Source organism: Vipera berus (assembly GCF_964194415.1).
Source record: "Vipera berus genome assembly, chromosome: Z".
NCBI lineage: Eukaryota > Metazoa > Chordata > Lepidosauria > Squamata > Viperidae > Vipera > Vipera berus.
The window spans coordinates 25,263,189-25,277,959 of NC_138205.1; the positions used below are offsets into that span (position 1 = coordinate 25,263,189).

The window sequence follows — 14,771 nt, forward strand, 5'->3', positions numbered from 1 at the left end:
TGAGGAACCCATGTTCCTCATGGAAACAATATATTCAGAAATCATATAGACTATAAGATATTCTGATATATACATATCAGAAACTAAATATTAAGATATTAAATAGGTTAGAAGAATCTGTGTGCTACTATCATTCTAGCTCTTTAAGGCTCTTTAAACATGGCAGGATAATTTCTGATGAGTTTATGCTACGAACGTAGCCAAATTATAATCTAAAAGAAGAACAATTCCACACAAGACTTCCATTCCAAAGTGAGGAAAAATAGGAAACAATCTTATAGAATCATTACCATCACAATCATCATCATCATCATCATCATCATCATCCCTGAAATAATAATGATGACGTTCCCACTGAATTTTAGGATCATTTTTCTTACTGTATCACAATCATTCCCCTGAAAAGAATTTTAGGGTTTTAAAACATGAAATAAACAAAATTAAACAGTAAATAAAGAAAAGTGTTACAGTTTTCACAAAACATTGAGATCTTTATTTCATTCCTTCATTCCTTAAATGTATAGAACTAAGTTTATTATCATATTAAAAATAAATAGAAATCTCTGTAAAATTCTAAATATAATAATATTTGTATTGCCGACACTTTTCATTGCTCCCAAATGCCCATAATTATGTAAAGACAAAGAAAAGTAAATATATTTTGCTTGTAAGTGATGTGTTATCATGAGCTATGCAGAACTCAACATATCCCACACTGCTCCACCAGTTGCTCCAGTTACAACACTTCCTGAAATGAAAGATTTTAGTCACTTCTTACTTGGGCTTTTCCAACATACTGTACATAGGATTGCCCATAATTAGAATCTCCTGCTTGAGAAGATCAAGCAGAGGAGCTTTTCTCTGTGTACCATCACTCAGATATAATGCAACATGTTCTACAAGGTGCTGTGGTTAAAGAACATTTGTAAGAGATAATTCAGAATTTTCTTCTTGTTGTTGTTGTTAGTTGCGAAGTTGTGTCTGACCCATCGTGACCCCATGCACAAAGATCCTCCAGGCCTTCCTGTCATCTACCATCTTCTGGAGTCCATTTAAGCTCACGCCTACTGCTCATTCTCTGTCATCCCCTTCTTCACTTGCCCTCAGTCTTTCCCAGCATTAGGCTCTTCTCCAGTGAGTCCTTCCTTCTCATTACGTGGCCAAAGTATTTGAGTTTAAACTTCAGGATCTGGCCCTCTAAAGACCCTGATCTCCTCTAAGACTGACTGGTTTGATCGCCTTACAGTCCAAGGGACTCGCATGAGTCTTCTCCAGCACCATAGTTCAAAGGCCTCAATTCTTTGGTGCTCAGCCTTTCTTATGGTCCAACTTTCACTGCCATACATTGCAACTGGGAAGACCATAGCCTTGACTATACACACTTTTGTTAGCAGGGTGATGTCTCTGCTTTTTAGTGTGCTATCTAGATTTGCCATAGCTTTCTTCCCCAGGAGCAAGCGTCTTTTAATTTCTTGGCTGCAGTCCCCATCTCCGGTGATCTTGGAGCCCAGGAAAACAAAATCTGTCACTACCTCCATTTCTTTCCCATCTATTTGCCAGGAATTGAGAGGGCTGGATGCCAAGATCTTGGTTTTCTTAATGTTATGTTTTAAGCCCACTTTTGCACTCTCCTTCTTCACCTGCAACAATAGGTTCTTTAGTTCGTCTTCACTTTCTACCATTAGAGTGGTTTCGTCTGAATATCTTAGGTTGTTGATATTTCTCCTGCCAATCTTAATTCGAACTTTTGATTCATCTAGCCATGCCTTTCTCATGATGTGCTCTGCATATAAGTTAAACAGGCAGAGCAAGAGTATACAGCCTTGCTGGACTCCTTTCCCAATTTTGAACAATCAGTGGTTCCATGTCCAGTTCTCACTGTTGCTTCTTGACCTGCATATAGGTTTCTCAAGAGACAAATAAGATGGTCTGGTACTCCCATCTCTTTAAGAACTTGCCACAGTTTGTTGTGATCCACACAATCAAAGGCTTTAGCATAGTCAATGAAGCAGAAGTACATGTTTTTCTGGAACTCTCTAGCTTTCTCCATGATTCAGCATATGTTGGCAATTTGATATCTGGTTCCTCTGCCTCTTCGAAATCCTGCCTGTACTTCTGGTAGTTCTCGATCCACATACTGCTGGAGTCTAGCTTGTATGATTTTAAGCATAACTTTACTAGTATGTGCAATGAGTGCAATGGTGCGATAGTTTGAACATTCTTTGGCATTGCCTTTCTTTGCAATTGGAATGTGAACTGACCTTTTCAATCCTGTGGCCACCGTTGAATTTTCCAAATTTGCTGGCAAACAGAGTGTAGCACTTTTAGTGCATTATCTTTTAAGATTTGAATAGTTCAGCTTGAATATTATCACCTCCACTAGCTTTGTTGTTGCTCAGCTTTTCTAAGGCCCACTTCACTTCACATTCTAGGATATCTGGCTCAAGGTCAGTGACCAACTCATCATGGTTATCAGGGACGTTAAGTTCATTCTTGTATAGCTCTTCTGCGTAATTTTGCCACCTCTTCTTAATCTCTTCTGCCTCTCTTAGGTCCCTGCCATTTTGGTCCTTTATCATGCCCATTTTTGAACAAAACATTTCCTTCATCTCTCCAATTTTCTTGAAGAGATCTCTAGTCCTCCCTATTCTATTGTTTTCTTTTATTTCTTTGCACTGTTCATTTAAGAAGAGATTCTTATCTCTTCTAGCTATTCTCTGGAATTCTGCATTCAATTGGGAATATCTTTCTTTTTCTCCCTTGCCCTTCACTTCCCTCCTTTCCTCAGCTATTTGCAAAGCTTCCTCAAACAACCATTTTGCTTTCTTGCATTTCTTTTTCTTTGGGATGATTTTAGTTGCTACGTCTTGTACAATGTTGCGAACCTCTGTCCATAGTTCTTCAGGCAGTCTATCAGGTCTAATTCCTTAAATCTATTTGTCACCTCTACTGTATATTCAACAGGGATATGATTTAATTCATACCTGAGTGGCCTAGTGCTTTTCCCTACTTTCTTCAATTTAAGCCTAAACTTTGCAACGAGAAGCTCATGGTCTGAGCCACAGTCAGCTCCTGGTCTTGTTTTTACTGACTGTATAGAGCAGGGGTGTCAAACTCAATTTCACTGAGGGCCGCATCAGCATTGCGGTTGCCCTCAGGGGGCTGGGTGGGTATGGCCAGGGTGGGTGTGGCCTACTGGGTGGGCGTGGCCAGCTCTACATCATTTGCACCAAGGGTGCCTATGGGGGCCCGGGCAGGAGTGGGACAGATCTGAGGGTCTCTGGCAGAAGGAAGGTCTCTGGGCCAGGGCCAAGGCAGTGGGGGCCATTCCCTCACTGTTTCCAGCATGGCTTCGCGGGCCACATGAAACCACTTCGCAGACCGGATCTGGCCCCCGGGCCTTGTGTTTGAAATGTCTGGTATAGAGCTTCTCCATTTTTGGCTGCAGAGCACATAGTCAATCTGATTTCTGTGTCGACCATCTGGTGATGTCCATGTGAAGAGCCGTCTCTTGGCTTGTTGGAAAAGAGTGTTTGCTATGAACATTGTATTCTCTTGACAAAATTCTATCAAACTGTGCCCTGCTTCATATTGTACTCCAAGGTGAAACTTTCCTGTTATTCCAGTTAACTTTTGGCTTCCTACTTTCACATTCCAATCCCCCATGATGATAAGGACATCATTTTTTGGTGTTAGTTCTATAAGGTGCTTTAGGGCTTCATTGAACCAGTCAATTTCATCCTCTTCAGCACTGGTGGTTGGGGCATAGACCTGGACTATTGTGATATGGAATGGTTTGTCTTGGATTTGAACTGAGATCATTCATTATACGATTGGCCACTAGGAGGCGGCCAATAGTTTTAAAGGAACCCATTCCCGCCCTAAATTATCCAATGATCTTCTTGGAGACAAGTCTGACAAGTCAGCATTCAAACAGACACGTGAAAACAGCACAAGTAAAATCCCAATACATTACACCCCTCTCCTCTAGAATGTACACACATTTTTAATATTATTAAAAAATAAAGTCTTGTAGATATGGTGGTGGTCTGTGCGACCTTGCAGACCACCTGGGGAATCCAGGAAACCCCCAGTCCACCAGCTTGCCTGCAGGCTGGGTAGACCAGGACTCATTAGTTCACAAGAGTCGGATTGACTCGAGTCTCTTTGGCCGGCCATTTCAGGTCGGCCCAAACCAAAGTCCAATGAAGTAGCAGAGTCAGCACATTTGCTGCCTTGTTTGGGTTTGTTAAGGAATTTGTTGTGCAGAGGTCTCCTTGTGCTACCAAAGAGTTGCACAGACAAGGAAGGGTACTGAGAGCAGCAAGAGTCACACAGTAAACACAAGAGTACACTGAGTTGTAAAAGCAAAAAGTAGTTTACTTTAACGTGGTGTAAAAACAAAAATGCACAGTCAAAAATAAACAGTCCAAGTAGCAATCCAAAATACAAAGTCTTCTTACCGGTCCAGAGGTCAATACACAGTTCAGGTAACAGAGCAAAAACAGTAACAGTAGAGAGCAGTGAATTCAGAGAGAGAAAGAAGCTACGTTACTAGCTCCCTCTTATGGCCATGAGAACACTTACACACCCATTGGTCAATTAACATCTTAAAGACATAACATCATGGTTAATATATTTTCAACCCAACATTGTAGGCTAACACCATATGCCTAACATTCTCCCCTTTGGGTAGAATAATATATAACCCTTACAATCTTATGCACATTATTTCACAATTAGCATTGTGTTTCACAGCACTTTGCACCTTCGTAAAATGGTCTGCAATTTTTACATCAGATGAAGAATACTCTAGCTGTATTAATTTATCTTTGACACATTGTCTTACATTCAAATAATGAAGATCAGTATGTTTGGATCTTGTTTTTACTGCAGCATTGTTTGCCATCTTTATCGCAGCTTGATTGTCCTCATACACAATAAATGGATCCTTTACATTTAAACCCATATCTAACAATAATTGTTTGTACACTAGCAGTTCTGTACATAACACTGATAGACATGAAAATTCAGCCTCCATTGTATACAGGCTTATGTGTTTTTGTCTAATGGACTTCCATCCAATTAAAGAATCACCCAACATTATAGCCAATCCTGAAGTTGATTTACGAGTGCTTGTATCAGAGGCAAAACTCGCATCTGCATATGCAGTGAGGATTAACTCACGATTTGGCTCTAAATATAACGAGTAGTGAATAGTCTGATTCAAATACCTTAATACTCATTTAGCTGATTGCCAGTGTCTAACAGTAGGTTCATTGTTGTACCTAGCCAATTGGTTTACACAGTAAGAAATATCAGGTCTAGTCCAATTACTCAGGTACATAAGACTTCCTATCAAAGATTGGCACATAGTCTTATCAAATACAGGACTCTCAACATTAGTGTCCTTAAAATCCATAGCCATTTGAGTTTTTGCTGGTTTACACATTTCCATATTGTATCTCTTTAATAACTGAGATATTTTACTGGCTTGCGACACCTTAAAACCCCTATTCGTTTTCACAATATCTAACCCCAAATAGTGGCTTATTTCTCCAAGATTCCTAATTGTGAATTTATTTTGCAATCTTGAAATGATAGTTCATGCTTCTAACTCAGTTTTTGTTATTATTGCAATATCATCTGTGAATAATAAAAGAAAAGATAATGCTCCGTTGTGTTCTCTTCTAAACAAACAAGCATTACTGGCTACAAAACCTATCGCACTCAACTCATTAACTAAACATTTATTCCACTCATAGCCTGATTGTTTCAATCCATAGAGGCTATTCCTTAACTTCCAACAATCATGGTCTCTATCATTGGTCAATCCTGGTGGTATTCTTAAATAAATAGTATGTTGCAATGGAGCATGTAGGTATGCAGTTTCAACATCTACATAGTTAACCATATATTGGTTTTTAGCTGCCCATACTAAAGCTGCTCTTAAAGTAGTTGCCCTCAGACTGGGTGCAAACACCTCGTCATAATCCTCAGTAGTTTGGGCAAAACCTTGTGCAACCAAATGTGCCTTATGGGTTACAGTCCCATCTACACCCTTCTTTATTTTATATATCCATTTACATCCTATAGCTTGCTCACCAGGTGGCAGTTTTGCTTTATCATAGACCTTAAGATCCTGCAAAGACTTCAACTCCCTGTTCATTGCAGCTTTCCATGATGCCTGTTCCTTTTCAGGATACATCCTGATCTCATCATAGTTAGAAGGCTCTAAACTAACTTGACATATTACATTTGCTTCATAGCGATCAGGGGGACGTCTGATGCGCGTTGAATGCCAAGGAATTACAGGGCTTTGAATTTCTGATTCCTCTACTTCCTCTGATTCATCTTTAATCTCCCCTCTCTCCTCTTCATCTTTTATATTTACAGGAGATGTCTTATCATTACTAGTTACATTATCAGAGGAGTCCTCAAACACTAGAGGATCAGTATTAACAGTTTCTTGCTCTAATCTATCCCAACCAACGTGCTCAAGGGATTTGGCACTTGCACTATTATATACATTAGTTGTGCCTTGTTCCCAGAAACGATAGGATCTGTGATTAGCTTCGTAACCTATGAAGTATAATTGCCTAGCCCTATGTTGGCCTTTACTCCTGAGTTGTGCAGGAATGTGGACCCAAGCTGGGGTGCCAAACGTGTGCAGGTAATCAAGGTTTGGTCTTCTACCATGCCATATAGTGTATGGTATTTTACCAGTAGAAGTATTAACAACTATATTCAGAACATGGTTTGCACATTTTGCTGCCTCCCCCCACAGTCTATCTGTTAAGCCAGAATCTTTTAACATGGTTCTCATCATGGCTTGTAATGTTTGCCCACGTCTCTCAACAAATGCATTATGTTGAGGCCTATAAGGGGCTGAACATTTATGCTCAATGCCAGCTGATTCTAGCATATCAACAAAGCGCTTGTTTGTAAATTCAGTGCCATTATCAGTAATTATGCACTGAATCTTTCTCTTTGTTTTCCTCTCAACAAATTTCAACCAGTTTGCAAATTGTTGGAAAGTGTCTGCCTTTGACTTAAGCAGATAACAAAATCCATATCGAGAGTAGTGGTCAAGGATACTTAAAATATAACATGACCCTCCAAAACTTGGTTTCATGGGTCCAATTAAATCTGCAAACACAACTTCCAAAGGAACAGTTGTTTTGAAGCCATCTAACCTGTTTGCAGGAGTTGCCTTACTCTTTTCCTGATTACAGGCATTGCAATTCAAATACTTACTACATGGCTTCAGTTTAATTCCTTCTACTAACTCAACTGTTTTACATAGTGAGTTAAAGTTTATATGCCCTAACCACCTATGCAATAAATGTATACATTCATCATGTGGCTTCTTGTTCTCACATATAGAGTTGGCTTTAACTGTACTAGCCTGGTTACTTGTGAGAACGAATAAACCATTTTTCAAATTAGAAGTTACACAGGTTCCATTCCTCTCAATAGTGCATTGCTCCCCTCTGAATGTTACCACAAACCCAACTTTAACCAATTCCCTTACAGATAACAGGTTGAATCTTAGTTTAGGTATATATAACATAAGTAACTGTTCATTAATGCATGGACAATAGGAATTACCTTCACCAGAGGCCTTCATTCTCCAACTGTTTGCCAGTGAAACATATTGGTTGCTGTTTTTCATATTAATAAACCTCTTTTTCACTTTAGTAATGCATTGTGAAGCCCCACTATCAACAACCCACAATTCATTATTTCTGGATGTTGGTTCACCAGAAACAGCCAAACCAATGCTCTTCTTAGCCTTCCCACTGCTATTTACATTCTGTTTTTTACCCTTTCTACAGAATTTGGCTATATGCCCTCTAGCCCCACAAGAATAACATTTCTTGATATTGTAAGCAGTGGTGAATGGCTGCTCCTCTTGTGGCTGTGTCTCTCTCAGCTGGTCTCTGTCACGCCTTCTTCTGGACTCTTCCAGCAGTCTCCCAGTAATGTTAGTCAAAGTCAGTTCCTCTCTGGTCAGGACTTCCAAAGAAGAAACATACCCATCATAACTCTCATCCAAAGATGACAGAATAATGTAGACCTGATGCAACTCTGAAAAAAATCAGCCCCTTTTCATGAAGCTCTTGAAAAGTTGTCTTCATGTAGTTTCAATGGGTCAGCATATCTCCATTCTTCTGCAGACGAGCCCTAAACAGCTTACGTGTAAGGTGTATATGTGTACCCACACTGTCTCGAACATAAAGCCTTCGCAAAACACCCCAACACCTAGCAGCAGACTCCTTACCACGAATATGGACAAGCTGCTGGTCATTCAGTGTTATTCCAATAATGCAAAGTGCTTTCTCATTGCTATGTTTAAAGTCATCTATCTTCTTTGCATCCTCTTCGTTATTTACATCCCAAGCAGTAGTATCAGGTGGGTTATTTACTACAGTCCATAGTCCTTCCTTGCGCAAAAGCAAGCAGCATTTCGTGGGCCAGGAAACATAGTTTGTCCCATCCAACCGGGTTATCCAGGAGATGCCTGACAACAGTTCTTGTGCCATTTTACACCAAATAGCTAACACAAACTCAGCTAGGATACTGTGTGTACTAACTCTCAGTACAGGCCTGGGCCCATAACCAGTGTTAAGGAATTTGTTGTGCAGAGGTCTCCTTGTGCTACCAAAGAGTTGCACAGACAAGGAAGGGTACTGAGAGCAGCAAGAGTCACACAGTAAACACAACAGTACACTGAGTTGTAAAAGCAAAAAAACTTGCTGTGATGTCCTCGATTAGTGGCCGTTGTACAAAATGCTTCCACAGCTGATCAATATGGCAGCAAATGACTTACCCCCCCCATCCAGAGCCACCTTGTAGGAAAGAGGTACCAAGATTTTGACAATTTTACCCTGCACCCACAAGTTCCCATGCCCATAATTCCAGGCCCACACCCTGTCACCCACTTGCAACCCCCTTGGAGCCTTTGGGCATGTGGTGTCTGCTGCCACCCGGTCAGGATGCAACCTGTCTAGTTTCGTGATTAGCCTTCTCCCCCACCAAAGCTCTGTTGGGCTCTTGCCCATTGCTGTGCAAGGCGTAGTGTGCTGGCAAAGCAAAAAGTCAGCCAGCCTATTGTGCCAATCCCCGGTCACAATGCGCTTGAGTGACTCTTTTGTCATGTACACCATGTGTTCGGCCTGCCCATTACTCGAGGGGTGAAAAGGAGCTGATGTTGTATGTCTTAGGAGGTTAGTCCTCAACAAGGCTTGAAATTCTGCCACTGTGAACTAGGTCCCATTGTCTGAGACTACAACATCTGGTACCCCATGTGTGGCAAAAACCTTTCTAAGCACTTGGATGGTCCTAGCAGTAGTCATAGTTGAAATAGGAATTATTTCCAACCATTTAGAGTGGTTGTCGACCACTATCAGCTGTCCCTGAAAGGGCCCAGTGAAGTCAATGTGAATCCTTGACCACAGTGTATGAGTTTCCTCCCATCAGTGGAGAGGAGCATGTGGCATTTCCGGTCTGGATTGTTGACACGTGTAACACCCATGTACTTGGGCCTCGATAGCCTTATGTAACCCTGGCCACCATAGGTAGCTCCTGCCTATGTCTTCAGCTGGATTATTCCCAGATGGCCCTCATGCAGAGACTGAAGCACACAGTGCCTTAATGAACTGGGGACAATAACCCTGCTCCCCCATAAGATGCAACCTTTGTGAGCTGAAAGCTCGTGTCTAGGTGTGAAGTAGCTCTGCAACTCTGGTCCTGGGCTATTTTCCAGCCATCCAGTGTGAATCCATGACAAAACTTTACTTAAAATTTTATCTGCAGCAGTTTCTGCAGCCACATCCCCAGCATGGAGGGGAAACTCAGGCAAATCCTGAACTGACAAGATGCAAGCTGCTGCAGCTGGAGCTGGCTCCACATGTGGCAATGACAACCTACTAAGGCCATCTGCATGCCCCATGTCTTTGCCGGGTTTGTGAACCAGCCTGGAGGTGTATGCTGACATGAAAATGGACCATCTTAACATTCTAGGGGACATTATTTGAGGCATCTGCCTATCTGTAGTAAATAAGCCCAACGATGGCTTGTTGTCAGTAAAGACCAAGAATTCCCTGCCATACAAGTAATCATGGAATTTTTTCACTCTGGCCACAATAGCCAGGGCCTCTTTGTCAATCTGAGCATAATTGTGCTTAGCTGAGGACAACATCCTTGAATAATAGGCAATGGGGACTTGAGTCCCATTATTTGACAAATGGCTTAGTACAGCCCCCACCCCATAAGGCGATGCATCACACGCAATGCATACAGGCAAGGTTTCATTAAAGTGCATAAGCACTGAATTGGAGGACAGTAGTGACTTTATTGCCTTAAAACTATTTTTGTGAACCTTGGTCCACTTCCACAGGGTGTTTTTGTCTAAGAGCCAGTGTAAGGGCTCTGGCACTGTGGGCCTGTTAGGAAAGAATGCATGGTAAAAATTCAGGAATGCCTGAAGCTCTCCCTTGGACCTGGGGCTTGGTGCCAGCTGAATTGCCTTCAGTTTGGACTCTGCAGGATGGATGCCTTCAGCATCAATTCGGAATCCCAGGAACTCAGTGGAAGGGACCCAAATTTTACACTTGTCCCTCTTAAGCTTGAGTCCCACTGTGGAGAACCATTGAAAGATGGCTTTGAGCCTCCTTTCAAGCACCACAGTGGACTCACTGGCGATGAGCACATCATCAAAATAGGGGAAGACCCCAGAATGCTCTTGAGCATATGCTCCATAACTCCTTGGAAGATTCCTGGGGCTACACTAACCCCAAATTGAAGGTGTTTGACTTTAAAAGCCCCCCTATGTGTCACTATTGTTTGTGCAGCCACTGTGGCTTCATCCATAGGAAACTGCTGATAGCCCTGTGCCAAATCTAACAGCAAACATGGTACCACCTTGCAGTGATGCCAAAATGTAGCTAACGACTGGCACTGGGTACGCGTGCTGCTGTAGTGCCTGGTTAATGGTGCACTTGTAATCAGCACAAATTCTGACCTCCCCATTGGCCTTAAGTGGTGTGACAATGGGAGTTTCCCACTCACCCCAATCTATGGGCTGCAGTACCCCCCTTGTCCAGCTCTGCATTGATTTTGTGTTTTAGTGCAAAAGGTACTCGACAGGGCTTAATAATAATGGGTGTTATGGAAGGATCAAGCTTAAAGTCTATTGGAAGGCCCTTGTACTCTCCCAGGCTTGTGGCAAAAACATCTGCGTATTCCTTGCATACTGATGCCAAATTTGTCACTTGTGTCTGGTGGATCCCGGTTACTTGAATGCCCAAGACATCAAATGAATCAAGCTCAATTAGGCTTGTTCTCTGTCCCTCTACCACAATGACATCTAAGGGTCCCCAAAACCCCTTGAATTTCACAGCCAAAGTGGCCTCTCCCTTGACTGCTACTTGGGAATTCTTGAAGTCTGTTAGAAAGATGTTGGATGGCTTAAGCTTGGCCCATTCTTGCTGCAGCTGCACATGAACGGGAAAGTTTCAAGGAAAATAATGGATATAGCTGAACCAGTGTCCAGTTCCATTCTGCAAGGAACACCTTGCAGCTCGACTTGAAGCTGAAGTTTTGGTTTAAGGGGGTTAGGGTTAGTATTAAGTAACAGTAATTATGTTGAATTTGGACTTGCCACCCTATAAAACCAAAATAAATGATAGGAGTTGATGATATGCCATCCTTGTTCTCTAAGTAAAATATTACATAATTAAGAAAGCTTAAACTTTCATCACATAAAAACACAGATTTGTTGCTCATCTATTTTTCATTACTGAATCTGCAAATTAGTCCTGTGTCTCTCTTTGCTCATTATCATAATAAAGACACTTGGGCAATGATTTAAGGAGCTGTTGCTATTTTTTTTAAAAAAAATAATACATTGCACAGTAGTTTTGTACAGTAGCAATGGAGATAGTTGGGTGTTTTTTAATCTTTGGGGAATTGGCAAAAAATATTAGATAAAATCTCATGAAAATTCAATACAATATAAAATCTCACTGATGGCTTTAGAAAGACAATACAAAAACAAAGAAATCTGGAAGAATATATGTGGATAATGATGGTAAGTCATTCACTTATTTATATTTTGAATTGTATTTTTTGTCCCTTTTTATTTTAAATATTCATAAATCTTACCTATGTGTTCCAATTAAAATCCCAACAAAATATAGATTAAAAGTGTTATCTGCCTACATTCTTCAGGAATATTTCAGTAGAGAGATAAAAATCAACAGCACTAAATCATATGCTGTAAATTAATCAAGTAATCTAAGAAATACGCTCTAGATTAATCAAGTAATCTAAGAAATTTCCCCAGAGTTCGCAACCTCAGTGATTGTTCAAACATTCCTCACTCAGTTTAAAAGCTGAGATTTGACTGTGTATCAAGATTTACTATGGCTTCATGTAATTTTATTTCAATTATTTTCTTTAAATCAATTGAAATGTCTTCTCATTTTAACATACTTTTAGAATCAAGGGCCTTGACAGTATTTAAAATGGACTCATTAAAAAAATCACTCATGTTCTAATCAAGGTGACCATAAAGGTAAAGGTAAAGGTTCCCCCGCACATGCATGCTAGTCGTTTCCGACTCTAGGGGCCGGTGCTCATCTCCGTTTCAAAGCCGAAGAGCCAGCGCTTGTCCGAGGACGTCTCCGTGGTCATGTGGCCGGCATGACTAGACGCCAAAGGCGCACGGAACGCTGTTACCTTCCCACCGCAGTGGTCCCTATTTTTCTACTTGCATTTTTACGTGCTTTCGAACTGCTAGGTTGGCAGAAGCTGGGACGAGTAACAGGCGCTCACTCTGCTACACGGCACTCGGGATTCGACCCGCCAAACTGCCGACCTTCAGATCGACAAGCTCAGCGTCCTAACCCACTGAGCCACTGAGTGACCATATAGATTTCTTAATTGAAATGAAGTTGTCACATTGATTTGAAGAGTCTGATTTGAAGCCATTCTTCACAAGCCCCATTAGGTAAAGGTGTGATGGTCACTCAAAATATGAGAGTGTTAACAACATCAAATATGTTACACTGACACAGTTGAATATGTATGTATTCATATCAAACTTCCAGTAGTTTTTCTATGACCTGATAAAAAGAACTTATTTCTTTAGGCACCCATTTCTGATGAAATTAGTGTTAGAAAAAACTATTAAACATTAAATATTTCAAAGATCTCTAAGCCCAAGACTATAAAATAATGGCATAAGACTTGACACCGCAGACATTAAGAAAACACAATTACATTCCTCTTTTGCTCAGAATATTTTAATAAATATGAGGAACCAAGGTATAATCTAATCTTCTCTAAACATTAATTCAATACTCTCCAATTAACAAGTGTTATTGAATGGAAATATTTTAACAAGTCCTTTTCCTTCTCTTTCTAGGAATATCATTGTTAAGAATGAATACATCTGATTTTCTTCTCTGGGAATTCTCAGAAATTTGGGAGCTACAGATTATGCACATGGCTTTACTACTGATACTCTATTTAATGACATTATCAGGGAACCTTGTCATCATCTCTGCTATTGCTTTTGACCAGCGCCTTCATACCCCCATGTACTTCTTCCTGTTAAATTTAGCCATGCAAGACATTGGGTCCATTTCAGTCATTGTCCCTAAAGCTGTTTTTAATTCTCTTATGAATACTAGGACTATTTCTCATGCTGGATGTGTTGCCCAAGTTATGTTCTTCTTCTTTTTCCTGACCTGTGATGTATCTCTCCTAACTGTGATGGCTTATGATCGGTATATTGCCATTTGTAACCCTTTACAATATGAAATGATAATGAACAGGAAGACCTGCACCAAAATGATAGGCAGTGTATGGACAGCCAGCTTTCTCAATGCTTCATTACACAGTACTGTCACTTTTCTTACTCCTTTCTGTTCTAAGATTATTAATCAGTTTTACTGTGAAATCCCATATTTACTTAAGATTGCTTGTTCTAGTTCATATATATATGAAATTGGAGTTATGGCCTTCACTGGTACATTAGCACTGGGTTGTTTTATTTTTGTCCTTCTGACTTATGTCCATGTCTTCTCTGCCGTTCTGAGAATTCCTTCAGTTGAAGGAAGGAAAAAAGCCTTCTCTACTTGCCTACCACACATTATTGTTTTCTCCATATTTTTCTTTACTGCTAGTTTTGCTTATCTAAGGGTCATATCTGATAGTCCACCCCATCTTGATTTCATAATTACAATAATGTATTCCATTGTTCCACCCATGATGAATCCGTTAATCTACAGCATGAGAAACAAGGACATCAAAGTCGCTTTTTCAAGACTTTGTGGTCACATGTCATTGCTTTTTAAAGAAATGTGAATTGTGTACCGAGCGAGGTTTTCATACGACCCGGAAAGAGAAAAATAGCTACATGATATAAAACTTATATAACCATTCCCCCAATTGCAGACAACACTTACTTTATTCATTTTTAAGCTTGATTTCATCTATGTAGAGACTGATGATGTTATGGACCATTGAGTTAATACTGTCCCCTGATACCCAGGGACAGGTTTCTGCAGTTTTCTTGGCAACATTTTCACAAGTAGCTTGCCAACATTTTTTCTTCATTTTTCCATGTCTCATTTAGGCAATCTCTTCCAAATCTTAATATGATGTCTACAAATTTAAAAATATCTCAAATGAAGAATAAATGTAACTCATTCTTACTAGAACAAAACAATTTTAGGACATGGAAAACATGTATATGTTAA

At 40.4% G+C, this 14,771-nt stretch overlaps 1 protein-coding gene across 1 annotated transcript; it reads left to right on the forward strand.

Annotated features, from left to right (window-relative positions):
• Positions 1 to 13,449: 13,449 nt before the first annotated feature.
• Positions 13,450 to 14,376, forward strand: LOC308678765 (olfactory receptor 14J1-like; the record flags this gene model as incomplete). Its single annotated transcript, XM_081345997.1, has 1 exon — positions 13,450 to 14,376. One exon carries the CDS (start codon positions 13,450 to 13,452, stop codon positions 14,374 to 14,376), a length of 927 nt encoding a protein of 308 aa, XP_081202123.1.
• Positions 14,377 to 14,771: the final 395 nt, after the last annotated feature.